Source organism: Ipomoea triloba, chromosome 4 (genome assembly GCF_003576645.1).
Source record: "Ipomoea triloba cultivar NCNSP0323 chromosome 4, ASM357664v1".
In the NCBI taxonomy this organism is placed as follows: domain Eukaryota; kingdom Viridiplantae; phylum Streptophyta; class Magnoliopsida; order Solanales; family Convolvulaceae; genus Ipomoea; species Ipomoea triloba.
In genome coordinates this window covers 290,856-317,936 of record NC_044919.1, presented here as the reverse complement: position 1 = coordinate 317,936, position 27,081 = coordinate 290,856, and the positions used below count along the sequence as shown (strand labels likewise).

Here is a 27,081-nt window from a genome sequence, read left to right as displayed (position 1 = left end):
TTAAATTAACTACGAATAACTTGATGTTAGAAGAATGAACTTATTGAAAATATTTAAAGCCTGTCAACAACTAAGTTAAGTGATACGTTACGCTATGGTAATCAGATTGGTGCTCGGACTAGGCACTCAGCCTTGAGACTTGACCAATCAGCCTTGATGATGGATGAAAGAATTAAATAACAATCGCATAATTATGGAAAGACAATTAAAATCAACCTAAATCATGTCTTATTCCCTATTAAATATCTTATGAATCTTTCCTAAATCACTTCCACATCCCATTAATTACGCACTCTACCATAAATATTGAGTTATCATAAATTATCTATAAATATAAATCTTAAAAGTAGGAAAAAGAATGACTACCTTAAATATCTTGTAAAGTTGTAACACTGCAATTTTTATGCATTCTTCGTTCTGAACTGAAAAAAATATGGATTTGAAGTACATCGTATGCAGCAGCTTGATTCCTGATAGCGTAAATGTAAACGGGGTCTACGATTACGCTACGGATACGTGTGTTACGTGTAGTGAAGAATGTCGCTCGGCCGGTCAGACGGTCGGTCTACCGGTCAAGCGGTTCGAAGCTATATCGCTCTACGGGTGACGAACAGTAATAAGGAGAGAGCAAGAGAGACGAATGAGCAAATCACAAGTGTATTAGTGTCGTATTGATGTCTCTTCCTCCCCCTGTGAGGGGAATGACCCCTATATTTATACAAAGTGGATTTACTATGCACATGGTGTCTGATATGCAAGTGGAGGGCATATTTGCATGGGCTGAATAGTCACTCCGCAAAATGCGCATTGGTTTGCTCGAAGTGGTTGAGTTACTCGAGGTGAAGAAAACACGGATCCCTTGTTCCTGAAAAGTTGTCGGTCGTCACATCAAGCTATTGTTGCGCTCGTGAGCCTCCAATCCACAAGGTGTGTTGCTTCCGATCATGCGGCCGAACCGGTTGGGTGACCGTCGACGGACCGGTGGGGTGACCGTTGACGGACCGATTGGGTGACCGTTGGCGGACAAGTGATTTACGGACCGACTAGTACACGTGCATGTTGCTTCCGATCATGCGGACCGGTTGGGTGACCGACGGACCGGTTGGGTGACCGTCGACGGACCGATTGGGTGACCGTTGACGGACAGGTGATTTACGGACCGACTAGTACATGTGCATATTTACCCATCAATTCCTTAATAACCATTGATAAGTGTGCCAAGGTACGTGTCGCACCCATCAATAAGCCGCATGATTAAGGTTAATATTCTTTTAATCTTCCCCAAATATACAGTGGGATGATTAGAATCCCACCTCTCCCTACTGCGTAGCCTGTGCTTTTGAGGAGGTAAAAGAACACGACACAAATGTTAGTTTCAGTTGAAAACAACAGAGGAGAGGGGCATAGCCGACAGTTTAGTCTGAAACAAACGACACATTATAATTATTTGATGACAGATATGGGGAGAGAAGAACAGTGGAACACAGCCCACAATCAGCACGTATAAATTGAGGAGAAATGGGATCAAGAGAGGTGAGTGAGTTTTTGTCAGAATATGAGGAAAAGTTTCAGACTGGACAGCTGAGAGTTTGGCATGCTTGAGATAAAGTTAAAGGCTTTGGCGGTGGAAAATCAAAAAGTTTGAAAATTTTGGAAGCCCAGAATTTGAAAATTGGAGGGGAAGAGAGAGTCAAAGAGAGATGGAGAGAGAGGGAAAAGGTGAAGAGAGAAGGAGGAAAAAGCAGGAAGAGTCATTGGGTGTAAAGTTGAAAAGAGCGGTTTTGGTAGGGAAAAGAGGGGGCAATTGTACTCCTTCTCCAACATGGAAATATGGGTTGGCTCAGACTGATGGCTCTCTAGTTCAAGATTACACCTTTCCCTCCAATTCCACCTCTCTCTCAGTCAGAAAGCTTGGGGCCAACCTCTGGGAAGTTCAACCCCACCTTAGACTCAAGATGAACAAAGATAAGGGTTTTCAGCTCCCTACCCACTTGCCTCAGCCACTTGATCCCCCATCAGAACAGGTTAATTTCTCATATTTCCTACACTTTTCTCTGTTTCTCAACTATTTTGCTTTGATCAAGATATATACTTTACTGTTTGTCTGCTCTGTTTGCAGTCTATGCTGAACTGAGTTAGTGCTATCTGTATGAGTTTTTCTGTTTCTCAAGTATTTTGCTTTGATCAAGATGCATACTTTACTGTTTGTCTGGTCTGTTTAGAGTCTTTGATGATGATCTCTTGAAAGGTCCAGTAAATCTGCTGAAATGAGTTTTTCTGTTTCTCATGTATTTTGCTCTGCTGAACTGAGTTTTTGCTATTTGTAGTTCATTTGTTTCCAACAGATTATGTAAGCTTTGTTGATTTAGTTTATGCATTCTTTTTTTGAGTGACGAGGGAAACCCGCATTCATCACTACTCGAGGCCTTGTGGCCTAGCCGGCGAGTTATCAAGTCAACAGTCTGACCAACTTGGCTGGGGTTGTGCCCAGTTTATGCATTCTTGAATGAATGCTATGATGTCTTGCCTTTAAATTGAGTGCCACCTGGTCCCTCCACAGTCCAAGGAAAGTTTAGTGACAGAATCATGAAGAGTGGGCTCAGTGTAATAATGGGCAGAGTTAGAATCTGTATTTGGATAATTTTCAGATTCTATCTTTGAGCTATTGTCTCTTCTGGATAGAATACAGGTAGGGCTTATTTAACAAGAGACTTTTCTGAAAATCCTCTAGGCCCTCCCTCAACTATGAAAATTTGCCTCTTCTTCGGTCGCTTTTTGTTCTTTTGCTTTATTAGCTTTTCTGCTGAAATCATTGCCATTGTCCTTGTGGCAGCCAGCAGGTGATTTAAGAGGTCATGTAGCAGCATTAAGGAAACAGCATAATAGTCAATCTGTGGCGGAAAATGACGATGCTATACTGTGTGAATCTCCTGCAAGCTGCAGTAGCTCGATGGAGGTATTTTAGCTTGCCCTTCAATCCTGACTTATATGCGTAGTAAATTGAGAGCCTATCCCGGTTTTGTGTAGGATAGCATTATGTTTTTTGGTTTCATTGAAGTTTTGTTTGGGGAATTTGCATTGATCTGTGCTGCAAAACCTTCTTTTTATGTTGCAGATGGCTCCTTATAGGCCTGCTGTGCTTCCTGCTAAAATGGACATGAAGGGTAGAAATGGGAAGTCGAGTTACAGCCTCAAAACATCCACAGAATTGCTTAAGGTACTGAATAGGATTTGGAGTCTTGAAGAACAACATGCATCACATATATTACTTGTGAAAGCGCTGAAAAGGGAACTCGATCTCTCCAAAATGCGAATTAAAGAACTCCAGCAAGAGAAGAAAATCAACCGGCAAGAACTGATGAATCGAGTTGCTGAGGATAGGCAAATCGAAGAGGCAATCAAGGCGCTGAGAGATGAGCTGGAAGACGAGAGGAAATTGAGAAAGCATTCGGAGAATCTCCAGCGTAAGCTTGGTAGAGAGCTCTCAGAAGTGAAATCGTCTTTCTCGAGTGCACTGAGAGAACTCGAGAGAGAAAGGAAGGCTCGGGCTATGCTGGAAGACTTGTGTGACGAGTTTGCCAAGGAAGTGAAAGAGTATGAGAAAGAAGTCCGGGCCTTGAAGTGCAAACCGAGGAGGGATCAGATACTCGGGGAGCACAACGATAAGTTGATTCTTCATATTTCAGAAGCTTGGCTAGACGAGCGTATGCAGATGAAGGCTGTTCATGACAACTCTGATGATAAAAAAACGATTTCGGGCAGGTTAGGCTTTGAAATAGAAGAGTTCCTTAGAGCCAAGCAATCTGCAGGAAATTGCAGGGCGGTGTCGAAACAAGAAAACAGAAGCGCCTTTCGCAGGCATTCTTTAGAGTCCTTTCATTTGGAAGAGGATGGAAGTGCCCCTCGAAACGAGAATGTTGAAGGAGAATCCTTCGATGGCGCCAATCAAAATGGAAAGTGCATTTCAAGGATTCATCTCGAAGAGATAACAGAACCGAGTCCTATGATCAAAAGGAGCCAGTCTCAATCTGAAGAAAAGACTCATGAGGAGATACCGAGCAAAGATCTTAATGAAGTGAAAGATGCAAAGGATCTCGAGAACACAAAGAGCATGCAAGTTCGATCTCAGAAACGAAAGAGTAAACAGCTACACATCCGGGGTTCCCTGCTGAATAGTTTGATAAGAAACCAATTGTCCCGGGGGAGAAAGCAACACGAAGCTGAGGAAAAGCGTGCAGAACAACGCCCTTTTGATCCTTCAACATTCACAGGTCCCGACAGCCCCGTGGAGAAGTGGACATCAGAGAAAACAGCCCCCGAACCTGCAGTTCCACCCGAACCATCTGCAAAACTGCAACAAGGTGCCAAGGAAAACACCCTAAAGGCAAAGCTACTCGAAGCGAGGTTAGAGAGCCAGCAACATCATCACTTCCGAGCTTCAGAAGGTTCGTGATAAATTCGAAACTTCTCCAGGGTAGATCAAGCTCATTCAAGAACCATCAAATTTCTGCCTAAACACTGCTCACAAGTAGTCACAACTTTAATTAGATTCTGTCACGAATTTTAGTTAGTACACTTGCCATAAATGGATAGTGGAGGCCTTTGTAGACCTGCAATCTTTCTGTAAATGGGTAGTGAATTACTGAATTTGTTACTTGACATGATGTCTCCATAGCAACCTAAACATTAGGTGATACAATGTTTGATATTTGGTGCAAAAGATTTTGACAGATTTAGAGCTGTTATTCGTCTTGGCAGCTGTCTCATTCGAAACTCGAATCGTGTGGTTAACTAACGAGTAACGACGACAATTTGGTGTTTAGAATCATCGTCCATTCGTCCCGCCAGGTTGGTACGATGAAGATCGAAGGACACATTGTTTTACCTATTCAGCCTTTCAACGCGCAACGAGGAACGAGGATGGTTAAACCATAGAAAACAAAAAAGATAATCAAATTAGAAAAGACACGATTTGGTTTTGACCGTTTCGGCGGAGCAACCAAAGTCCCCACCGGCTCTGGCATTGACCACTGGCGGCTCTTCCAACTCTCCAAGTCGTCGGTCGTCCTTAACGCGCGTTCCTTTACATTTCTTCGTCGTGCTATTTTAATATTACTCTCTCTAAATAAAAAAAAATCGACGGCTAGGAGCAGTTTATAAAATTATAGATAAAATATAATACAAAATTATGCCAAGCACTTTCTGTTCAGATAGTGTATCTCTATGACTTTTCTTGATGAAAGGTTACTGGATCAAATTTCGGTGGTGAGGTTTCAGTCGGTTTCAAGTGATAATGTAACCTCCGTGGTGGGGTTTCATTCGGTTCTGAGTGGTAATGTAACCTGCTATTGATTGTCTTCATTTATTAAACCAACAAATAATTTTAACTTTACAGTTAGACGCTTGTTAACTGTAGGAAGTTCTGTGGGTCGTATCATAGGGGAATGTCGTTCTTTACAACGATACTTTGAATCAGTGTCTATTCTGTTTGTCGGTAGATCAGCGAACAAGCTTGTTCAAGCTTGTTTATGCATTAATTAAAGTTACTAGTTCTCAGTCTAGTCATTCTACTTGATTTTTTTATTATTCTTACTTATATCGAACGTTTGAATATCTGGAAATGATTATTTTCCTTTTCAAAAAATGAAAAAGAAAAATATTTAGCTAGAAAAAGAATTATTTTATAAATTATATGGAAAATATATTACTCGGAGTATAAAAATGGAGGCATATTGTATTGTTAGTTTGTTACAAGAATAATTGATAAGAAATGTATGTTTTGTATTTATGCATATAAAATAATGAAATACGGAGTAATAATTTAAACTTTTGATTAGCATAAAGTAGGAACCTAATATCGTGCTTATTTCATAAAGGAGAAGAAGATATGAGAGTTTGAGACCGGAATCCTATGCGTGTGTGTTGCGTTTCTCTATATATATCTGTGTTCGTCTTCTCCGATTGATTTAGCGGCAGCTCGGCCAAAGTTTAATTGCTTTTTGTACTCGTTACTAGCAGTGAAACCTAGATTTTGGAGAGAGAATAGAGTATGAAGGACAGGAATTTGGACCTATTTGACCCGAGAACGGCGGTTATGGACCCCGATTACTCTCCTACCACCGCTCGCCAGCCGGATTTCGCCTTCGCCTTCAACGATAGCAACTTCTCCGACCGCCTCCTGCGGATCGAGATTGTTGCCGACTCGTCCGACCAGCTTTCCGACTCCGAGGGCTGTCAGAGCCTCGCGGATTGGGCTCGCCACCGCAAGCGTCGGAAAGAGGATACCAAAAATGAAAACGGTTTGTCTCACATCGCTCAATTTCCTTCGTATGTGCCAAATTTGTATGCAATCCTTTCTATTTTCGTGTGCGACTGTGCGTGTAGTTTAGCATCTGAAAGAAAGGTGAGAAACAGACAATATGGAAGTCTGAATGGAGAAAGTCTTTAACTTCTCGCAAGCCTGGATATGACTTGGTTGTTTTTTGACACAAGTATACTAGAACTGGTTTTTTTTTTTTATCTGGGAATAAGAATAAAGTCTCTAAGAGTTGTGTTTCTCTTTCAATCTTTTTCATTCTATTGTTCTATTGAGTCCTTTTTAGTTACAATTGTTGCATAGAATTTTGTTGGAGATGTCAATCAAAGATTTACTGGTCTCCATGTCTCAAAGTTGAAATTTTGGTAAATGTATGGTCTTCATGCTCATTCTTGCCCCTGGATTTCATATAGGGGTTTCTAAATTAGGATCTTTTCTGTTACATAATACATTTATTGAATTTAGGATTCTTATGGATTTTGCATTTCTAGTTATATCTCATTGTGCTGTCAGCATTCATTTTCCATTCCCTGTTGCATTCAGGTTGTAATTTGGGACTTTAGTTGCATTTTTTAAAACTGACCACCACAGTCATAATGCATTACCTGCAAATGCTGTTCACACTGGTTAGACCTCTTCTCTTTCTTATGCCAGCATGGTTTTTATGATGATAACCAGACATGTGCCACTCGTTTGCAGCTTTGGATATCACCGTATGCCCAGAGGAGCAGATTCTTACTTGTCACCAGATTGATCCTGATGATGTTGATACTGAAAACCAAGACGAGTCAGTGGTTGCAATGATTGAAGAAGTACAATCGGGTATTTATAGATCTCTTTTGTGCTCTCTATTTCCTTGTTCCTATCTTAATTTATAGCAACTTAGAAAAGAGGTCATCAATGCAATATGACAATCTTATACTTATTATTGTTATGAAATAGATTGAAATTTTTTTGCACGAGTTGAGAGGCTTTTATGTAATATCTACATTGATGCTTTGTTCTATGTGCTGGACCATATGAAACATTGATCAAATGAGATTAGCTGAATTGAAATTTTTTCATTGTTTAAATAGGAGATGAAGCTCCCAACAGTGAAGATTCAGATTGGAACATGGATTCAAGGGTTACAAAAGTCAAAACATTGCATATCAGCTCTCCTATTCTGGCAGCAAAAAGCCCATTCTTTTATAAGGTAATTATAAATATTTTGTCTAATATGTATATTGCTAGTCTACTCAAATGCCCATTAATAAAACAAATGAAAGAATACACATAACTGTATACACATAGATTGCCTTACATTATAGAGTTAGTGCATAAGCTTCTATCTCCTGTAACATGTGCAGCTTTTCTCAAATGGGATGAAGGAATCAGAGCAGAGACAAGTCACCCTTCAAATTCATGCTTCTGGTATTTTCTGTCGTATCAACTTCTTACATAAAATTCTCACTGACTGATATTTTATTACCTTTGGGTAGTAGTGAGTTGCTGCTTTGGACAGACAGCCAAAGGATTTCTGCTCTTAACTTTTTGCTTTATCAATTTATCTTGATTTTTCTGCTCTTATTTTTTTATTCTATGGTACAGAGGAAGCTGCACTGATGGAGCTCCTGAATTTCATGTATAGCAATTCACTAACTACAACTTCTGCACCTGCTTTGCTGGATATACTCATGGCTGCTGATAAATTTGAGGTTGCTTCTTGCATGAGGTATTGCAGCCGCCAACTACGTAATTTACCAATGACTCCAGAATCAGCATTGCTTTATCTAGAGCTTCCTTCTAGTGTTCTGATGGCTGAGGCTGTTCAGCCATTAACTGATGCAGCAAAACAATTTCTAGCAGCTCGCTACAAAGATGTCTCCAAGTAAGTCCTTGTCCATTTAGTCCTATTAAATATTAATACCTACCTTTTTCTCGTGTGTTTCTTAGTTACTCCGTATTAAGTAATTGTAATACTTTTATCTTCATAATATTCTGTATTTGAACTTTTGCTGGAGTTTAATGATTCTATCCCAGGGGAGATATGTTCTTTATTTCTCTTATAGAATTTATTCTGTCAAATTTCTATTGGATTCTATATTCACATTAAATATCTCCTGAAAGTTCCTGACAGTTATTATAATTATTAATTCCTCTTTGTGTGGAAACAGGGAAAGGGTTAGGGGGTGGGGTGAAGTTGCCTTTATTTCCTGGGTTTATGTAAAAGATTTAATATTGACCGTGAACTGTGAATCAAGTTTTTTGTGTCCTTTTTCTGTTTGAGCATTTGGAAAATTATTATTATTACAGTAGTTGATGAGTTGATACAACTTTTGCAGGTTTCAAGAGGAGGTAATGAACTTACCCTTGGCTGGAATTGAAGCAATTTTGTCCAGTGATGACCTCCAAGTGGCATCTGAGGATGCAGTATATGACTTGGTTTTGAAGTGGACAAGGAGTCATTACCCGAAGTTGGAGGATCGACATGAGATTCTTGGTTCCCGACTCGGTCGCTATATACGCTTTCCTTACATGAGCTGCCGAAAGCTTCGCAAGATTCTAGTCTGTAATGACTTTGATCATGAGTTTGCATCCAAGCATGTACTTGATGCCCTATTTTTCAAGGCCGAGGCCCCTCATCGGCAGCGAACCCAAGCTGCAGAAGGTTCTACTTCAGCAAGTCGTCGTTTTGTTGAGCGTGCTTACAAGTATCGACCTATCAAGGTAGTGGAGTTTGAGGTTCCTCGACAACAGTGTATAGTGTACTTGGACTTAAAGCGTGAAGAGTGTGCTAATTTATTCCCATCTGGCCGAGTATATTCTCAAGCATTTCACCTGGGAGGACAAGGTTTTTTCCTATCAGCACATTGCAACATGGATCAACAAAGCTCTTTCCACTGCTTTGGTCTCTTTCTGGGGATGCAGGAAAAGGGTTCTGTGTCATTCGCTGTCGACTACGAGTTTGCAGCTAGATCAAAGCCAACAGAGGAGTATATCAGCAAATACAAGGGTAACTACACCTTTACTGGTGGAAAGGCGGTCGGCTATAGAAACTTGTTTGGTGTACAATGGACTTCTTTCATGGCAGATGACAGTCCCTACTTCATCAATGGCATACTCCACCTTAGGGCTGAGCTTACCATCAGGCACTGACTTCTTCTTTCCACGATTTCCAGCAAGTTGTTATTTTCATTTTGGTTAGTTCCAGCCTTGTTTCCCCAGCTCAAAAGAAGTAAGGAAAGGGCAATTTAAGGTGATGGCAGTCTAACAGCTCTAGTTTAGATCTTCCAAAAATGTGTATACATCCAAATGAATTGGAATGATGAAAATCAAGTTTGTGGAGGCTAAAATTTTGGTCAGCTCAGTCTGTTGGAACTCATTCCACTAAAGTTGTGGTAAATAATGTTAATAAGTTGGGATTCTTTAGTTTTTGGTGAGCTTATTGTTTGGCAAGTATGTGCAATTTGGTCATACTGCAAATCTGTGTATTATCTTTAGATTATCCAAAAGTACAGGAAAAAATTGCAAAATTTCTGAAATGTTCATGATTACAAATTGCAGGCCAGCAACAAAAAGTTGATGCTGAAATCCACTGGTACAAAAATCCTGTAAATAACAAACTAATGACAAAGCAATTCTTCATGAGCCTCTGTAAGAAATAGAAACCATATCAGTAGAAAGACATACATAGCACATATTGTAGCTAAACCATAATTCGAAATCAAATTGCATATATAGTTATATACAAACAAGACAACAAGCATATATATCTCCACATAATTGACTACTATTATTTGCAACTAAAGTTTTAATTATCTAACATTCCCACTGCCTAAGGCTGCATTCATTATACATATTCCTGGTGAAAGAAAGTTTCATTTCCTAACCAACAAATTGACATTCAATTACCAAAGGCTTTGTGGTCAAGCGCATTCAAATCAAACCTTGATGTGGGGGCATTGACACAGTGACCTTGTAATTCTTGCCTTTTTGTTGCTCTCTACATATTCCTAGTTTTTTTTTTGAAGCACATCATTTTGTGATTAAAAAAAAAACAATAATAACATGTAACCTTCACTTGCAGATGAAATAGATGAACAAGTAGGATACATAGGTACACATACCTTTTTCTTTTTGTTCTGTTCGTAGCAGATTGCCCCTCAACTTAAGCACCTCAAGCCATAGCAACATGCTAATTGCTAAGAATGCTAATTTTCTCCCATCACTACCCAACTGTTACTGATTCTGCATTAATTTAACCGCACTGCTACCTCTCGTACAAACGGATGATGGAGTGGCCTGTCATGAAATTTTGAAACTAAATTAAGGTATAATGATGTTTTAGAGAAAAATAGAGTAACAGTTGAGAAAGAGAAAGGAACAGACCAGTTGGTATCGTATCTTTCTCAATAACAACCATGTTATAGTTTCCTTGGTCATGTTGCTCTTCCCGAATTTGCTTGGCTGAAGCCACTGCCGAAGGAAGGCATTCTATTAATTCAATTGACTTCAATGTTGCAATTTCTGCAAAGCTGCTCGGGATCTCTTGCAAATCACACCAACATATGAACAGACTCTCAAGATTTGGAAAATGATCACCACTTATTTCCCAATGCACAAGATCAACTTTATTAAGCTTCAAAGATATTAACTGGCAAAATTTTTCCTCTTCTCTTAGTCTCCACCTTTGGCCTTCACAAGCAAGACTTCCCAACTTGAGCACCTCAAGCCTTGGCAATCTGCTAAGAATGTTTATTTGATCCCATTGAAATCTCGTATAGAGAAATGACAACTTCTTAAGGTTTTTCAAGAGAGCAATTTGGTTATTAATTAGATGCTTGAACAAGACACCTTCATCTGTAATTTTGAGGCTCTCAAGTTGTTGTAAATAGGCAAGGTTCCCAATACAAGAAATGCTATCAAAAGTACTTTCACCCCTATTAACAATGCCTACTTTCTTTAGGCAAGGAGTATTTATAAATAATTCTTTTATGCACCAAGAAAACCTCAACTCTGAAAGACTCTGCAAGTTTTGATGAACAAAATTGGGACAATTTGGACAAGTAAAAGAGTAACAATAACAATGACATAGCCGGGGAAAGTCCAAAGGATGCATTAAAGAGTAAATTCCACCAATAAGTGTTTGAAGATTCCAAGTAATGAATGGTTCTGAATTGAAAGTTCTAACTATTGAAGAAGAGAGGTATCTCAAATGGATGGGATACACAATTCTACAAAACTTGTGCTCTAGCCCGAGGATGATATGACTTGAGTACAATACTCTCAATAAATTGAAATTTTGCAAGTTCAAATATGGTGGTGCCCCAAGTTTGGAAAAATAGAGGATAGAATGTAGACTTTTTGAGGAAGTATACAATGTTTGGATATCAAAACTTGATGATTGGATACTTACCCAACGAAAACCTCTATGATGAAAATTAAAGCATTTTTTACCAACAATCTTCAAAAGATTCTCGTTTTGAGCTTCTCTCACGCAAAAGGCATGCAGCAGATCATGTATTCTAAATGTTTTAACTTTTTTCCCACTGGAACTTTGCTTGCTTACAAGAATTAGGTTTCTATCCACAAGTTCTTGTATGTGCCTTTGAGCCACTACTTCAAAACTCTCATTCTCAAATGTCTTTACTAGTCCTTCGGCAACCCATAAGCTTGCAAGATTGTTAGTATAGATCTCTTCATCTTCTGGAAAAACTCCTAAATATAAAAAACAAGCTTTCAAATTGTAAGACAAATGATTGTAACTCAATGAGAGTATTCTTGAGCATGCTCTTGCAATAGTTGCGGTTTCACATGAATTCAAAGCTTTAGCAATATTCTCCCACTCATTTAGTGTGTTGAGTTTGGAAAATAGACCAGCAACCACAACAATTGCCAAAGGTAGTCCTTTGCATTTTTCAACAATTCGTCTCCCAATCGTCTCAAATTCACCACTGTGAACTTTGCATGTCTTCTGACAAAATAAATTCCAACTTTCACTTTGATCTAACAAGCGCACTTGAAGAGAAAAAGCACTGCTAGAGCAAGTATAATTAGCTACTTCTGCAAGGCGAGTAGTTAACAATACTCTACTACCATTTTTGTCATCGGGAAAGCAAGCCTTGATAGCATCCCATGCCTCTTTACTCCATACGTCATCCATCACAATCAAATACCTTTGGCCCTTCAAACCTTGGTAGATTCGTAATGCTAGCTCCTCATCACTATCGCTTTCTGCATTGCCCTTCAAATTAAGAAGATCTTCCAGCATTTGTCTCTTATTATAATGTTGTGATGCAACAATCCATGCTTGATGGTCAAAGTGTAAGGCAATTGATGAATCTTCATAAACTCGTCGAGCTAAAGTAGTCTTTCCAATACCTCCCATACCTTTAATTGATACAACTTCTTGTTGCTTAGATGGATGTTGGATTAGCATCTCCTTTATAGTCTTGAACTCATTGTTTTTCCCAACCATTATGTCCTCAGAGTGTGAAGCATGCTGGGAAGAAGCACCACCCATCATGATGACTTGGTCAGATTTTGGTAAAACATTGAGTTGGATCTTTCTACCTTGCAGATCCATGATGTATCTGTACTCATTCTTGAGTTTTACCCACTCTTCCTCTATGTCATGGATGTCTTTTATTGCTTGTTGCAAAGTATGACGAAGGCCGAGACAAGGCTGAACATAAAGATCTACTACATGGAGTTCAACTTCATCTTGTACTCTGAAAGCTACATCTTTGAGCTTTGTTTCCAAATGTTTAATTGCTTCAGCACCATCCATTCTCTTCTCATCCAACTGCTCCATCAAAAATTCAAGCTTTGAGCAGAGATATTGGATCAACTTTTTGTTTCTGGAGATGAGTTCATTTTCTAGTACAATTGGGCGGGGATGGGGTTGCAAGAACTCCAGCTCCAGTGTCCTCACAAGAGATACTACAGCTACACAAGCCATCCTTCCTACCTTCAATCTCTCTCTCTCTTTGTGTTAGTGTGTAATCTAATTGTGACTTTGTTTCTTTGTGTGTGATGTAGTTGAACCCTTCCAACTTTGTATGTCTAATCTTTCACTGAAGCAATGCATTGTTGACTTTAAGGAAAGCTTATTAAAAGCAATGGTTTCCTCTCCTTGTCAGCCTGTCTCACATTGTTTATGTGTTAGTTGGCGGCACTAAGTCCCAAACAGGACTTTTAGTTTATAGTATTTTCAACCCAAGATTTCAGTCACATTCTGCAACTTGTTGCAATAATTCTGATGATTAGTGTGTGTGCATATATATATATTTGTGGGTGACTAATGTGTTGTACCAACCCAGGATGACTTGGAGAGCTTTCTTTCCTGTTAATACCCAATTTAGTGTGATTTTTCTTGATTTAGTTCTAAATAATTTTTTGCTTTTAATTAAGTCATTGACTTTGATAGTTTTACTCAATTAAATCATTTGTTAAGATGACTTGGTAATTTTACATCTATCAATATTCAATTTAGTCATCAAGTATAGTAATTTTACTCAAGTTTTGACTATAATGGTTTTACTCGATCCAAAAACAATATGCAATTTTAGTGTGTTACCGCTTAAATATGGAATTGGTAAGTGCATATATACAAATATTTTGAAGTAGAATGCTCGGAAGGAATACTATCTAGATGAAGTATAATTTTCGTACCATTTAAATCTTTTTTGATCGAGCTTGTCGTATAGGGTTGTGGTACGAGGGTTCTTGGATAAAAAAATATTTTAAGTTGAAGATGAAATTAATTAAAATTCAATTTTTTTTTTGACCAAATACTGAATGGAACAGGAGGGTAGGGTAAAGAATCTATTTTCAAAGAAGTGATTCCTTATCATTATTGATAAAGGAAAAAGGGCAGAATCAAAACCCAAGCCGCCCGTAATTAGGATTCCTTATCCTTTTTGAGAAAGGGAAAAGGGCAGAATAAAAATCCAACCCGCCCCGAAATTTATCAAAATCGAGACTTGTTGATTTCTGGGAATTAGGTCTTGCTTGCGCGAGTGTTATCATGCCGAAGAACAAGGGAAAGGGAGGCAAGAACAGAAAGAGAGGGAAGAACGAGGCCGACGACGAGAAGAGAGAGCTGGTTTTCAAGGAGGACGGGCAGGAATACGCTCAGGTCCTCCGTATGCTCGGAAATGGCCGCTGTGAAGCCATGTGCATCGACGGCACCAAGCGCCTCTGTCACATCCGTGGCAAGATGCACAAGAAGGTTTGGATCGCCGCCGGTGACATCATCCTCGTCGGCCTCCGTGATTATCAGGCAAAATCCATCATCTTTTCTTTCTTATTTTTTTAAAACGAAGAATTTCCCCAAAAATTATTATTTTTGTGTTTATTTGCCCACTTTTTATTGAAAGATTCGATATTTTAAGCCCTTTCTGCATCTCTGAAATTTAGCATATCATAACCTAGAATTCTATGAATGATTTCATCATGTCTTATATAATAAGTTAGTTAGCACTTAACAGTGTCTTCTATGTTGTTGTTTCTCTTTTTAACTTTGGTTGTCTGATGGCAGGATGATAAGGCTGATGTTATTCTGAAGTACATGCCAGATGAGGCCAGATTGTTGAAGGCATATGGAGAGTTGCCAGAGAACACGAGGCTCAACGAGGGCATTGCTGGTGGATTGGATGAAGAAGATGAGGGTGCTGCTGATGATTATCTCGAGTTTGAGGATGAGGACATTGATAAGATATAGATAGTTGAAACCCCTCAAGTATTGAGTTATATATCTCTGTGGAGTTTCATGTCAGTTTAAGTAGAGAGGGGAGAACTTATTTGTAACGTTTTAAGTGATACAATGAAGCCTTGTGCATTGGGTTTCATATATGAAGTTTTGTGCTTTTGATCAAATGGATGGAATAATATTTGCTCTTTTAGTTATCTGTGTGGTTGATTTGGTAAAGTCTGTGTTTTTCTATTTTCTTTTTGAGCAGATTGTGGACTGGTAATGCTAGAATGTATGCTTTTCTGCAATCTTCAACTTGATTTGGTTATGTATTTGAAGTTTAGAACAAGGAATGGATTCACAGATTGGCTTTAGATAGTTGTTTAATGAATTCACACATGAGATTTTGGTGTTCTGTAGTCCATGTGATTTAGATAAGGTATTTGTAATCTTGTGTTTTGTTGAGTGAAAACATGGAACTGAACAAAACAAGGATTTACATGCTTTTAAGTCATCCAAAAATACATAGTACAGACAATGCAGTATTTACAGAAAGATGTTTGTGTAGCTGGGGAATGCTGATTCTTAAACACAGATCAAGTTGAATACAGAATCTCATTGCAAGACAAACCTTAAACAAAACACAAGTACTCCTACATAGGAAGCCTTCATTTGTTATTAGAGATTATGCCTCTAATAATACTATATGCGATGAAAATGTAGCACAGATCAATATGAAATGATGCTGGGGTTCACCTTTGCATCTACTCAAATCCCGAGATCTTCTTCTTCAACACTTCAATGTCTTCTGCCAGTTCTTTCCTGCGTGACTGCAAATACGAAAAAGAAATTCACATCTAGCTAGTTAGACTGCTAATGAGGATACATGTTCTGATATACAGATTAGTATAACATCAACAGGTTGATAATAACTGAGGGTTTCTTGCAAGTCAATCTCAAATACTTCTAACCATGAACGCAATAATCAACAACGAGCTAGGTATAAGCAACATGATTGGGGTACTCCTGAGTCATACCTTGAAGAGAAGGTAACGATAGACAAACCATCCAGTATATCCGAGCCCCACGAGCTCCATGATTTTGGGAAGCTAGAGAAGAAAAGTATAGCATTTTAGAATAGATAGAACAATGACCATAAAATGGAATCTATAGAAAATAATTGCATCCTATAAATGTCTGCAGAAAAAAAAAAAACAGTGGTGACTTGAATAAGTGTGGAGATGCAGAAAGGACTGCAAACCAAATGCAAAAAGCTTAGCAACCTACCAGAGGAACTGAGTTGATGGCACCCACAAGTGTTGAAGCGAGCCAAACTGCAACGATTGCCCCACCTCCATAAAGAAGTACGGTGGACTTGTTTTCAAGGGCATCCCACTAAAAGTATGAGCAGAAAGAAGAAATGAGTTGGATGAAAACGAAACTAATACCAATGCAGTAACAGCATATCAAGAAAATGCTCAAAGTTCAGAATGAAGACGAAATCTTGCAGAAAACAAAATGCAGTGGAGAAGGCAGAAATTCAATTTGGCTACACATAATCCACCATACCTTTTCTTTTAGATCAGTAAACAACTCATTAGCATCAATAGATGTATCCTCAGATGAAGATGCTTTGACCTGCAGAAGAGAAGACCTCTTGGGTTCTGTTTAAGAAAATTAGTGGAGACATGATAAGCCGATAAACTAATGCAAAGAAAAACAGAAGTTCTGGCAATGCATAGTTCAGAAAGAGAGCAAAAGCTTTCCTGCCCACAGGTAAATCTCACTATTAGAGGAACCAGAGCAATGCTGTGGCCATCAACATGATCTCTTAGTGTTTATCAGGAATATAAACATGATCAGGTAGTTTCACCTCCAAATATACTCAAATTGGTCATTCATCATACAAATTATACTAATCAGATTACCAGACTGCATCCATACAATTCAATATAATCAGAGAAGTAAGGAACCCCCTAAAGTTCAGAAAGAAAAACAAGGGCTTAATGTAAAGATTCCAACTTTATGAACGAATATGTTAATTGCAGCATCATTCAAGCTGTAAAGATTCCACCTTTAAAGTAAAATTCTAGAAAAGGGCATTTCACATTAATTAAGGGCTATAAAACAGAAGCCCCTCTTTACCTCTTACCCCCTTCACCTTCAAACTTCCAAGGAACAAATTGCTAAAAAGAAAGAGTGGGAAAAAGAGAATACCCTTTAGTTTGAGGGGGGCAGAAAAAACAGGAACGGAAACTCTGGGTAGCGGTGGGTACGGCAACGCACAGCGGCGGTTGGGGGCGGAGTAGACGGCGAATCTTGGGCTGAAGACGGCTGTCGCCGCCATGGAAGTGGAAGCTGCGCTTGCCATCATTAGGCCACTACTGTTCTCTTTGGTGTGGCTCTTTGTGAATTTACAAAAAAATATTAGATAAAAATGGAACAAAAGTCTTTTGGTCTATCCACAATGTTTTTCTTTCTAAAGGACAACATAAGTTGAGATTTGTGTGTATGTGAAACGTGGAGGCTTTCCTCCACCTGATTGGTCCATTCCCTATCTTCGAAATCCATGCTGCCTTTATTATGGATTTTATTAAATGAAAAAAAAAAACCCCAAAAAATCAAATTTCCCAAGTTGTTTCATGAGTAACCATCATCGAGTTAAATTATCTGTCTGTGTTCATAAAATTAACTGATCTGAATCAAAAACATATATGTCAACACAACATTCTGGTAAATTGTACTAAATCATGTTTTAATTTCCTCAAGAGTTTGATCAATTGTTGTCAAGCAAATTAAAGACTCATGTTTTCCTTGACTTAAAGAGATCAGATCAGAAAAGGCTTTGATCTGACAATTACAAACATATATTTCAACAAGAAATTAAACGGAAGAACTATCCTAGCCTGTTTTGTTTTTAGCCTAGATAGCTAGCCTAAAGGATTGATATCACAGAAGTTGTGGATTGGAAATGGAGGATCAAAATAAGAGCCACTGAAAATGGCCTGTGTAGCTACTTTGTTTGCTGCATCTGTAAGATGAAATCCATCCCAGCTCACATAGTTGTATGGATCCTCACAAGCTCCTGCGTTCACTCTCTGCCCGTTCACAACATTCGTGTTTCCACAGAACACTTCCCTGTTGAAGTTATAGTCCCCTCCTCCATACCCACAGCACGCTTTTGTCCCATACTTCAATCCTGCAGGCGGGCAAACAATGAACAACATTATATTAAAACATACATATATAGTTGGTTTGGCCCGTAAGGGCAGCTCAAGTGGTAAGAGAGTTACACCTGCAGCCGAGAGGTCGTGGGTTCGAACCTCAAGCCCTTGAGTTTGTGCCGGTCAGCTATGGGTAACCTAGGCTGATTTACCTCCTTGTGGCTCTTTGCCGGCTAGGGTCACAGGGCGAGGGCTTTACCCACATACTCACATAGTGAGGAGTGAGTGCGGTTTACCTCGTTAATAAATAAATACATATATAGTTGGTATTAATTAATGTAAAGTTATGAACAGATACTGCATTGTAATGGAGTCAGTAGTACTTAGTAATATAGTTTTAATTTATGGTGTTAGTATGTATACCATGGGATGTGGGGTGCTGGAAGAGCTCCAAGATGATACTATGAGTGTCCACATATATCACATCTCCATCCTTAAGATCATGTATTGTCTGTCTCAGTGCATCTTGCAGCAAGTTGTTGTAGTCCACCACTGCATTGTTGTAGGATTTGAGGCACCCAAACTGGTCTAAATCAGAAGTGTTGTGAGAAAGTTTGACCAGAAATACTGGATAGCAGCCGATTGGTGCAAGATTCAGAACCAAAAATGTTCGGCCTCCCAACAAGTAAATATCCTAATAATGACACATTCAAGATTCAAGAATCACATTAATTTAAAAAAAAATAAAATTGAGTACTACTAACTCTATTACATTGTAGCTAGTATATGTTTATATGTTGTTTTTACATACCTTGATGATTTTAGCGATCTGGCCAACCACTTCGGGTAAGAAGTGCTTGACTCCACTTATACCCAGTGATGTCAAGTCGACAATATAGTCAAGGAAGTCATTTTGGCCAATGTAGAATATGTACAGTGCTTTTCCAAATATGTTTTTGGGTGGCAGTTTTGTATTCCCTGACACACACACATATAATATTCTGAATTGGCTTATCTCAATCTTCTGGGAAAATTAATAATTAAGGTAATAGTGTACCATGTTGTTGTTCTTCTTCATCAACCATAACCTTAAACTGCTTGAATTGGTTGAACTGAATTGCTAGGGAGAAAGGGCTGATACCAGTATCAACCAGGGAACTATGTGGCAGCCTAACAGTGGAAGCCAATATAATGATGCAAAGTTGGCACCATTTCTGTAATCTGATCCAATTGACTTCAAGTATGGACTCAGGAATGCCAATCCTAAGCCTTGTGCTGACGAACATGCAAAGCATCAAACTTCCATTAATTTAATCAGATCAACCAACTTATTAACGTTAATTATATTAATAAAAGTTGACACAACAAATATTGAATTTACCAAGAAAATCAACGATGACTCTGCTGACCGGTTTGTTGAAGTAGGTCATGCCATGGGGAGGACGTTGAGCCGGAAAAGCTGCCCAGAAACCTCCGGTGTCGGTGTTGGAATCGCCGAAGTTAAAGATGGCCGGAAAACAACACTTGCCTTCACATCCTCCGGCCACTGCCGTTGCCTTTAAAACTGCCAAAAACACACACAATTCCCACCCATTACCCATCGCCTCTTTCATGTCGTATATATAATGCTTTTATATATATATATATATATAGCTCACAATTTTTATAGTGTTATAGCTAAGGTTCATGCTCCATCGGCCACTAGACAGACAAAGAACCTTTAAAAATTAATTACAACATTAATTCAATGTAACCCAAGTAGAAAACTATATTAAATACTTCCTATATTCAGTTATATTCAACCACCCATTTTATGTAACATGAATGTTGTTAGATTATGAGTAAGGTAAGGTTAACCAAATCAACTCAACATAGTAATTAATTCAAACTATAATTAACAACTTTATTACTCAAAAGCCTATCCCATCTGATCAATATAAAATTAACACTCACTACATAAAGATGCATGTACATTACATCTGCCAAACATTTTAACAAGCTAAGAAATTAAACGGAGGAACTGAAGTAGTGTTTTAATTTGTTTTCAGCTAGGTAGGCTGGTCTATAGGGTGGATATGACAGAAGTGTTGGAGTGGAAATGGAGGATCAAAATAAGAGCCATTGAAAATGGCTTTTGCAGTGAGTTTGTTTGCAGCGTCTGTGGCGTGTATTCCATCCCAGCTCACATAGGTGTATGGATCCTCACAAGCTCTTGCGCTCACTGTCTGTCCGTTTACAACTTTCGTGTTTCCACAGAACACTTCCTTGTTGAAGTTATAGTCCCCTCCTCCATAGCCGCAGCACGCTTTTGTTCCATACTTCAATCCTGCACACAAACATCATTAAAATTAAACATACATAGTATTAATTATTAAGGTAGTATTAAATTAAAGGTGTCTTGTGTTCTTAATTAATTAGTATACCGTGGGATGTGGGGTGCTGGAAGAGATCCAAGAGGATACTATGAGTGTCCACATATATCACATTTGCATCCTTAAGATCTTGTCTTGTCTGTCTCAGTGCATCTTTCAGCATGTTGTTGTAGTCTACTACTGCATTGTTGTACGATTTCATGCACCCAAACTGGTCTATATCAGAAATGTTGTGAGGAAGTTCAACCAGAAATGCTGGATAGCAGCCAATTGGTGCTAGGTTCAGAATGAAAAATGTTCGGCCCCCCAACGCGTAAATATCCTGATGACAGACACTTGAGATTCAAGATTCAAGAATCGCATTTGCATAGTACTAAGTTATTAGTTGCAGCAGACTATGTTATAGTTTTTTTTTTTTGAGTACTACTGACTCTGTTACAATGTAGTATCTGTTCATAGTTATAGTTAGTTAGTTACGTTGTTTTACCTTGATGGTGCTCGCGATCTGACCAACCACTTCTGGTAAGAATTGCTTGACTCCAGTTATGCCCAGTGATGCCAATTTGCCAGTGAAGTCATTTTGGCCAATGTAGAATGTGTACAGTGCTTTTCCAAATATGTTTTTAGGTGGTAGTTTTGTATTCCCTGAAATAATATAATATAATGTGTTGGCTTAGCTCAATCATATCAGGGAAAATTTAATTTGTTCGGAATTAACTAGGAATCAGCAGGGAGTTATATATTGTACCATGGTTGTAGGAATGTTGTTGTTGTTGTTGTTGTTGTTGTTCATCAACCATAACCTTAAACTGCTTGAATTGGTTGAACTGAATTGCGAGGGAGAAAGGGCTGACACCAGTATCAAACAGGGAACTATGCGGCAGCCTAACAGTGGAAGCCAATGTTGCAAAGTTGACACCATTTCTGTAATCTGATCCTATTGACTTCAAGTATGGACTCAGGAATGCCAATCCTAAACCTTGTGCTATTGCACATGCATCAAACTTCCATTAACGTTAATGCTAAAACATGTTTCAAATGTTTAATTAAGGATATGATGTTTGAATCAAACCCAACCAACCTCAGATCACATAAAGCAGATTTTTTTTCCTCTTTTTCTTACTTTGTCAAAGACAACAAGATCAGAATTGGGACCATAAGGCATCAATAATTGACATATATGCATGCATGGTCATATTCTAGCAGGAAGTGGACCAACACATACATGATTTTTTTTGCACTGTCTGTTTGTTTGTTTGCTCTTTTTTAGTTCTTTTAGGAGTTCTTGAAACGTGAATTACCGAGAAAGTCTGAAACCGCTGCCCAGACAGATAATTGTACTATACACGACAAATATGTAATTAAGTTAGTGAAAGTAATTACCGAGAAAATCAAGGATGACTCTGCCGTCGGTGGCCCGTCCGGCCGGTTTCTTGAAGTAGGTCATGCCGTGCGGAGGGCGCTGAGCCGGAAAAGCTGCCCAGAAACCTCCGGTGTCGGTGTTAGAATCGCCGAAGTTAAAGATGGCCGGAAAAGAACACTTGGCTACGCATCCAGGCACCGCCGTTGCCGTCAAAACTGCCAAAAACACTACACACAACCCCCTCACCTTGTTACTCATCGCCCCTTTCATGTCTGTGTGTACAGTATCGGTAGTACGTGTTAGCTCAGCTCGATCAACAGATATAGACTCCATATAGTATAGTACGTACTTATATATAGGGAGAGATTTTTCTAATCACCCTTATAAACTGGGAACTTGTGAATCAACTACTACATGATTGCATTGCTACGGTTTCCAAACATATTCAGGGGCGGTGCAATCATGTAGTAAGTGTGGTGCAATCTTCACAAGTTCGCAGTTCGCAAGTTAAAGTTAGTTCTCACCTGATTATCTATATATATAGAGAGAGAACCGTGTTATATTAATTGTCATGTCCTCTAGTAGTGTCCACACCGCTAGTTTATTGCAATAGTCCACACATTACACCCAAGAGGAAAATTGTGTATAAAAATTGAAATAATAATCTTATAGTAGGAAAATCGATCATGTTTCAGCAACTCGATCAACCACTCTTTTCGGAGTTTGTAACAATCAATATTAACAAGTTTAATGAGTGGAAATATTTTTTTTTTTTTACATAAAGCGGATGGATGAATATTCTTTATCCATATAAATACAGTACAAGAGTATATATATTGTTTTCAGCTAGCTAGCCTATAGGATGAATATCACAGAAGTGATGAAGTGAAAATGGAGGATCAAAATAAGAGCCACTGAAAATGGCTTGTGCAACGAGTTTGTTTGCTGCGTCTGTGGTGTGTAATCCATCCCACATCACGTAGTTGTATGGATCCTCACAAGCTTCTGCTCTCACTATCACTCCATCCACAACTTTTGCAATTCCACACAACAATTTCTTGTTATAATTATAGTCTCCTCCCCCCTCCCCGCAGCACGTTTTTGTCCCATACTTCAATCCTTTACACAAACAACAACATTAAAAGTTAAAACATATATACATTGACCTTGTTTGGTAAATGGCTTTTAACTGATTGGTTTAGAGGGTATGATTAGTTATTAACATTAGCTAGTATACCGTGGGATGTTGGGTGCTGGAAGAGCTCCAAGAGGATACTATGAGTGTCCACATAAATCACATTTGCATCCTTAAGATTTTGTCTCGTCTTTCTCACTGTATCTTTCAACATGCTGTTGTAGTCCACTACTGCATTATTGTACGATATTAGGCACCCGAACTGGTCTATATCAGAAGCGTTGTGAGGAAGAGGTTCGACCAGAAAGATTGGATAGCATCCAATAGGTGCAAGATTCAGAATTAAAAATGTTCTGCCCCCTTGTGAGTAAATATCCTGATAGATAGATCATAGATGATGATGGCAGTCAAGAATGTAATCACATTGAATAGTACTATGTTGTACTACTACAATGTAACATTGATAAAATTAAAAAGTGTCATTATATTGCATATATAGTACTATGTTGCTGGAATGAACCTTGATGGTTTTAGGGATCTGACCAACCACTTCAGGTAAGAACTGATTGACTCCACTTATACCCAGTGATGTCAAGTTGGCAGTGAAGTCATTTTGGCCAATGTAGAGTGTATAAAGTGCTTTTCCAAATATGTTTTTGGGTGGCAGTTCTGTATTCCCTGATAGAACACACAATCTCTATGTGAATCAGGAAAAAACAATATTGTTTGGATTTCGGAATTAGCTAGGTAGGGAGTTATTATTGTACGTACCAACGTCGTAGGAATCATGTTCATCAACTATAACCTTAAAGTGCTTGAATTGGTTGAACTGAATTGCCAGGGAAAAAGGGCTGATCCAGGAATCAAACGGGGAACTATGCGGCAGCCGAGCAGTGGCTTCCGCTGATGCAAAGTTGACGCCATGTCTGTAATCTGATCCAATTGACTTCAAGTATGGGCTCAAGAATGGCAATCCTAAACCTTGTGCTGCACGTCAAACCATCAACAACAGATCAGAACAAAAATGATTTAGGTTGTTGAAAGTAATCACAAAGTTTGACTTTTAGCTGAAGTCGTAAAATTAACTTTTAACTTCTTGATTTCAGCCGATCACCTATGATAAATAATCTGGTTTATTTTTTTGTGATATGATTTTTTGCAGACTAATATTATAACGGGCACACCTTAAAATAATGGTTGCCTATGCATATTTAATTTATTGAAAGTAATTATTACCGAGAAAATCAACAATGACTCTGCCGTCGGTTGTCCGGCCGGTTGGTTTCTGGAAGTAGGTCATGCCATAGGGAGGCCACAGAGCTGGGAAAGCTGTGTAGAAACCTCCGGTGTCGGTGTTGGAATCGCCGAAGTTGAAGATGGCCGGAAAAGAACACGTGGCTTCACATCCAGGCACCACTGTCGCCGTCAAGAATATTGCCAAAAACACACACAATCCCCACGCATTACTCGTCACCGCTTTCATGTCTGTATATATAGGGAGAGATTTAGACAGAAATAAGAATGAAAAATGATTATTATTATTATTGTTCATATCATCGATCTGTAATACATTGGGAGTAATATATAGTGTAGATATCATAAATGTAATTATAATATTTCCATAATTCACGTAACATTCGTTAAGCTATCAATCCAATGTACGTTACTTCCTCTATTCTTTGTATTCAAATCTTCCTTACAATAATATCAACCATTAGACCACAAATCATTTTTGGAATTATAGCTAATATTATCATCCATCCATTAGCTGCTATATATTACCATGACATGTCCTCTAGTTCACATACACTTCTAGTTTGCATCTATATTCGGTCGATTACTTTGTGACATGCTACGAGCAATACATGAAATATTCTATTATCTTTTTATTGGGTGATGAAGAAATTCAAAAGCATATGATGACCTTTAGTATTAGGTGGTTCTGATATGAAATTTAAAAGATGTGTTGGTATGTGTTTTTCCATTAATCAATCAACAATCCACAAGAAATGGAAGAACTATATATATATATTTTGTTTTGAGCTAGCTAGCTAGCCTATAGGATGGACGATATCACAGAAGTGGTGAAGTGAAAATGGTGGATCAAAATAAGAGCCATTGAAAATGGCGTGTGCAGTGAGTTTGTTTGCTGCATCTGTAAGATGAAATCCATCCCAGCTCACATAGTTGTATGGATCCTCACAAGCTTCTGCACTCACTTTCTGTCCATTCACAACTTTTGTGTTTCCACATACCACTTCCTTGTTAAAGTTATAGTCCCCTCCTCCATACCCGCAGCAAGCTTTTGTTCCAAACTTCAACCCTGCAGACAAATTAAACAACAACATATATTAAAACATGCCTAGTTTTAAGGTAGTCCTAGAGTTTTGTCTGTGTTAATATACGTACCGTGGGATGTGGGGTGCTGGAAGAGCTCCAGGAGGATAGTATGAGTGTCCACATATACCACATTTGCATCCTTAAGATTTTTCCTTGTCTGTCTCAGCGCATCTTTCAACATGTTGTTATAGTCCACCACTGCATTATTGTAGGATTTGAGGCAGCCGAACTGGTCTACGTCAGAAGCGTTGTGAGGAAGCTTCACCAGAAACCCTGGATAGCATCCAACTGGTGCAAGATTCAGGATGAAAAATGTTCTGCCCCCCAATGCATAAATATCCTGATAGATCAGATGATGGCAATCACATTGCATATATATATATATATATATATATATATAGTACTATGTTGCTGGAATGAAAACAGAATGAAGTTTTGCATCAGAATACGTTGGTTAGTTGTGTTGTTTTTACGTACATTGATGGTTTTAACGATCTGACCAACCACTTCGGGTAAAAACTGCTTGACTCCACTTATTCCCAGTGATGTCAAGTTGAGAGTGAAGTCATTTTGGCCAATGTAGAATGTATACAGTGCTTTTCCAAATATGTTTTTGGGTGGCAGTTTTGTATTCCCTGCCACAAACATAATCTGCACATTATATTGTTCGGAATTAACTAGGAAGCAGGGAGTTATTATTGTTGTACTGTACCATAGTCGTAGGAATGATGTTCTTCTTCTTCATCAACCATAACCTTAAACTGCTTGAATTGGTTGAACTGAATTGCCAGGGAAAAGGGGCTGACCCCGCTATCAAACGGGAAACTATGGGGCAGCATGACAGTTGAAGACACTGTTGCAAAGTTGGCGCCATGTCTGTAATCTGATCCAATTGACTTCAAGTATGGGCTCAGGAATGGCAATCCTAAACCTTGTGCTGCATGCGCATCAGATCAATCCAGCAACAAATTCAATTCCGACAAAACATAAACTAGCCTGCACATGTTACATACATATACACCATATTCGGTAACATAATTTATAAGATAATTTTAGCTTGTTTGATCACTATTAGCTGTTTTATATGATTAAATAGTCAATATGAGTGTTTGGTTAATCATTGTTCTGTAACAGTTTATTGTTTCAAAATGCTAAAAAAATTTAAAAAAAAAAAAATTGCTCAAAACATGAATTATACACTTAAAATAATTTTACAAGTTGTAATAGTTAATTTACCAAACATCTTTCTACCATACCTAATCTTATCAACTAGTCAAACCCACTAATTCAATCAGCTAACAGCTATTTGCCAAACACTCACGTAACAACGTATGATTCATTGATTAATATATACATAAAGTTAGAGGATCGATGTAGTTACCAAGAAAATCAACAATGACTCTGCCGTCGGTTGTCCGTCCCACAGGTTTGTTGAAGTAGGTGATGCCATAGGGAGGCACCAGAGGCGGGAAAGCCGCGAAGAAACCTCCGGTGTCGGTGTTGGAATCGCCGAAATTAAAGATGGCCGGAAAAGAACACGTGGCTTTACATCTAGGAACGACCACCATTGCCGTCAGAACTACTGCCAAAAACACATGGAATCCCCACGTAGTATTACTCATCGCCACTGTCATGTCTGTGGCTGTATCTGTTGTGTCAACTCAGCTGGATCAAGTCATCAAGATAGATGCAGTGTGCAGTTTGCCATGTGCTC

General features: G+C 38.7%; 8 protein-coding genes and 1 pseudogene across 11 annotated transcripts; 3 read left to right on the top strand and 6 right to left on the bottom strand.

Annotated features, from left to right (window-relative positions):
* Positions 1 to 1,196: 1,196 nt before the first annotated feature.
* Positions 1,197 to 4,745, top strand: LOC116017807 (uncharacterized protein At5g41620-like). Of its 2 annotated transcripts, none has more exons than XM_031258444.1 (3): positions 1,197 to 2,024; positions 2,834 to 2,956; positions 3,116 to 4,745. In XM_031258444.1, the coding sequence occupies exons 1-3, from the start codon at positions 1,701 to 1,703 to the stop codon at positions 4,451 to 4,453; spliced, it is 1,785 nt and encodes a 594-aa protein (XP_031114304.1). In that variant the 5' UTR covers positions 1,197 to 1,700; the 3' UTR covers positions 4,454 to 4,745. The 2 variants fall into 2 exon arrangements, with proteins under 2 accessions (XP_031114304.1, XP_031114305.1); XM_031258445.1 differs by having other exon boundaries at positions 2,010 to 2,024; positions 2,838 to 2,956.
* A 1,118-nt stretch (positions 4,746 to 5,863) lies between these two features.
* On the top strand, positions 5,864 to 9,831 carry LOC116016807 (BTB/POZ domain-containing protein POB1-like). Of its 2 annotated transcripts, none has more exons than XM_031257221.1 (6): positions 5,864 to 6,299; positions 7,016 to 7,138; positions 7,393 to 7,511; positions 7,666 to 7,729; positions 7,907 to 8,186; positions 8,641 to 9,831. In XM_031257221.1, exons 1-6 carry the CDS (start codon positions 6,050 to 6,052, stop codon positions 9,452 to 9,454), a joined length of 1,650 nt encoding a protein of 549 aa, XP_031113081.1. In that variant the 5' UTR covers positions 5,864 to 6,049; the 3' UTR covers positions 9,455 to 9,831. The 2 variants fall into 2 exon arrangements, with proteins under 2 accessions (XP_031113081.1, XP_031113080.1); XM_031257220.1 differs by having other exon boundaries at positions 6,995 to 7,138.
* Positions 9,832 to 10,298: 467 nt separating this feature from the next.
* On the bottom strand, positions 10,299 to 13,306 carry LOC116017392 (putative late blight resistance protein homolog R1A-10). 2 transcript variants are annotated; one of them, XM_031257972.1, is made up of 3 exons: positions 10,688 to 13,306; positions 10,426 to 10,619; positions 10,299 to 10,311 (listed from the first exon to the last, which is right to left on the bottom strand). In XM_031257972.1, the coding sequence occupies exons 1-2, from the start codon at positions 13,257 to 13,259 to the stop codon at positions 10,552 to 10,554; spliced, it is 2,640 nt and encodes an 879-aa protein (XP_031113832.1). In that variant the 5' UTR covers positions 13,260 to 13,306; the 3' UTR covers positions 10,299 to 10,311; positions 10,426 to 10,551. The 2 variants fall into 2 exon arrangements, with proteins under 2 accessions (XP_031113832.1, XP_031113833.1); XM_031257973.1 differs by having other exon boundaries at positions 10,426 to 10,600.
* Positions 13,307 to 14,171: 865 nt separating this feature from the next.
* Positions 14,172 to 15,230, top strand: LOC116015500 (eukaryotic translation initiation factor 1A). The gene is made up of 2 exons (XM_031255590.1): positions 14,172 to 14,582; positions 14,841 to 15,230. The coding sequence occupies exons 1-2, from the start codon at positions 14,328 to 14,330 to the stop codon at positions 15,021 to 15,023; spliced, it is 438 nt and encodes a 145-aa protein (XP_031111450.1). The 5' UTR covers positions 14,172 to 14,327; the 3' UTR covers positions 15,024 to 15,230.
* A 243-nt stretch (positions 15,231 to 15,473) lies between these two features.
* Positions 15,474 to 17,441, bottom strand: LOC116015498 (protein CURVATURE THYLAKOID 1A, chloroplastic-like). Its single transcript, XM_031255589.1, has 5 exons — positions 17,211 to 17,441; positions 16,563 to 16,657; positions 16,281 to 16,388; positions 16,031 to 16,102; positions 15,474 to 15,823 (listed from the first exon to the last, which is right to left on the bottom strand). Exons 1-5 carry the CDS (start codon positions 17,365 to 17,367, stop codon positions 15,758 to 15,760), a joined length of 498 nt encoding a protein of 165 aa, XP_031111449.1. The 5' UTR covers positions 17,368 to 17,441; the 3' UTR covers positions 15,474 to 15,757.
* A 335-nt stretch (positions 17,442 to 17,776) lies between these two features.
* Positions 17,777 to 19,758, bottom strand: LOC116017464 (annotated as a pseudogene).
* Positions 19,759 to 20,035: 277 nt separating this feature from the next.
* On the bottom strand, positions 20,036 to 22,340 carry LOC116015497 (GDSL esterase/lipase At4g01130-like). Its single transcript, XM_031255588.1, has 5 exons — positions 21,913 to 22,340; positions 21,278 to 21,514; positions 21,017 to 21,174; positions 20,581 to 20,851; positions 20,036 to 20,483 (listed from the first exon to the last, which is right to left on the bottom strand). Exons 1-5 carry the CDS (start codon positions 22,223 to 22,225, stop codon positions 20,206 to 20,208), a joined length of 1,257 nt encoding a protein of 418 aa, XP_031111448.1. The 5' UTR covers positions 22,226 to 22,340; the 3' UTR covers positions 20,036 to 20,205.
* A 402-nt stretch (positions 22,341 to 22,742) lies between these two features.
* Positions 22,743 to 24,510, bottom strand: LOC116017459 (GDSL esterase/lipase At4g01130-like). The gene is made up of 5 exons (XM_031258047.1): positions 24,264 to 24,510; positions 23,799 to 24,014; positions 23,548 to 23,705; positions 23,130 to 23,403; positions 22,743 to 23,011 (listed from the first exon to the last, which is right to left on the bottom strand). The coding sequence occupies exons 1-5, from the start codon at positions 24,508 to 24,510 to the stop codon at positions 22,743 to 22,745; spliced, it is 1,164 nt and encodes a 387-aa protein (XP_031113907.1).
* A 491-nt stretch (positions 24,511 to 25,001) lies between these two features.
* On the bottom strand, positions 25,002 to 27,081 carry LOC116017593 (GDSL esterase/lipase At4g01130-like). Its single transcript, XM_031258204.1, has 5 exons — positions 26,749 to 27,081; positions 26,080 to 26,304; positions 25,845 to 26,002; positions 25,437 to 25,707; positions 25,002 to 25,350 (listed from the first exon to the last, which is right to left on the bottom strand). The coding sequence occupies exons 1-5, from the start codon at positions 26,999 to 27,001 to the stop codon at positions 25,079 to 25,081; spliced, it is 1,179 nt and encodes a 392-aa protein (XP_031114064.1). The 5' UTR covers positions 27,002 to 27,081; the 3' UTR covers positions 25,002 to 25,078.

Coding starts and splice junctions, on each gene's coding strand:
- LOC116017807 (XM_031258444.1), top strand. CDS start 1,701: ATGGAGAGAGAGGGAAAAGGTGAAGAGAGAAGGAGGAAAAAGCAGGAA. Junction 2,025..2,833: donor TTGATCCCCCATCAGAACAG/GTTAATTTCTCA, acceptor TCCTTGTGGCAG/CCAGCAGGTGATTTAAGAGG. Junction 2,957..3,115: donor GCTGCAGTAGCTCGATGGAG/GTATTTTAGCTT, acceptor TTTATGTTGCAG/ATGGCTCCTTATAGGCCTGC.
- LOC116016807 (XM_031257220.1), top strand. CDS start 6,050: ATGAAGGACAGGAATTTGGACCTATTTGACCCGAGAACGGCGGTTATG. Junction 6,300..6,994: donor GGATACCAAAAATGAAAACG/GTTTGTCTCACA, acceptor GATGATAACCAG/ACATGTGCCACTCGTTTGCA. Junction 7,730..7,906: donor CCTTCAAATTCATGCTTCTG/GTATTTTCTGTC, acceptor TCTATGGTACAG/AGGAAGCTGCACTGATGGAG.
- LOC116017392 (XM_031257972.1), bottom strand. CDS start 13,259: ATGGCTTGTGTAGCTGTAGTATCTCTTGTGAGGACACTGGAGCTGGAG. Junction 10,620..10,687: donor GAAAGATACGATACCAACTG/GTCTGTTCCTTT, acceptor ACCTTAATTTAG/TTTCAAAATTTCATGACAGG.
- LOC116015500 (XM_031255590.1), top strand. CDS start 14,328: ATGCCGAAGAACAAGGGAAAGGGAGGCAAGAACAGAAAGAGAGGGAAG. Junction 14,583..14,840: donor TCGGCCTCCGTGATTATCAG/GCAAAATCCATC, acceptor GTCTGATGGCAG/GATGATAAGGCTGATGTTAT.
- LOC116015498 (XM_031255589.1), bottom strand. CDS start 17,367: ATGATGGCAAGCGCAGCTTCCACTTCCATGGCGGCGACAGCCGTCTTC. Junction 16,389..16,562: donor TTACTGATCTAAAAGAAAAG/GTATGGTGGATT, acceptor TCATACTTTTAG/TGGGATGCCCTTGAAAACAA. Junction 16,103..16,280: donor CCATCAACTCAGTTCCTCTG/GTAGGTTGCTAA, acceptor TTTCTTCTCTAG/CTTCCCAAAATCATGGAGCT.
- LOC116015497 (XM_031255588.1), bottom strand. CDS start 22,225: ATGGAGTCTATATCTGTTGATCGAGCTGAGCTAACACGTACTACCGAT. Junction 21,175..21,277: donor ACAACATTCCTACAACCATG/GTACAATATATA, acceptor ATATTATTTCAG/GGAATACAAAACTACCACCT. Junction 20,852..21,016: donor AGATCGCGAGCACCATCAAG/GTAAAACAACGT, acceptor GTCTGTCATCAG/GATATTTACGCGTTGGGGGG.
- LOC116017459 (XM_031258047.1), bottom strand. CDS start 24,510: ATGAAAGCGGTGACGAGTAATGCGTGGGGATTGTGTGTGTTTTTGGCA. Junction 24,015..24,263: donor AGTCATTGTTGATTTTCTCG/GTAATAATTACT, acceptor TTTGACGTGCAG/CACAAGGTTTAGGATTGCCA. Junction 23,706..23,798: donor ACATGATTCCTACGACGTTG/GTACGTACAATA, acceptor GTGTTCTATCAG/GGAATACAGAACTGCCACCC.
- LOC116017593 (XM_031258204.1), bottom strand. CDS start 27,001: ATGACAGTGGCGATGAGTAATACTACGTGGGGATTCCATGTGTTTTTG. Junction 26,003..26,079: donor ACATCATTCCTACGACTATG/GTACAGTACAAC, acceptor TGTTTGTGGCAG/GGAATACAAAACTGCCACCC. Junction 25,351..25,436: donor CCAGCACCCCACATCCCACG/GTACGTATATTA, acceptor ATTTGTCTGCAG/GGTTGAAGTTTGGAACAAAA.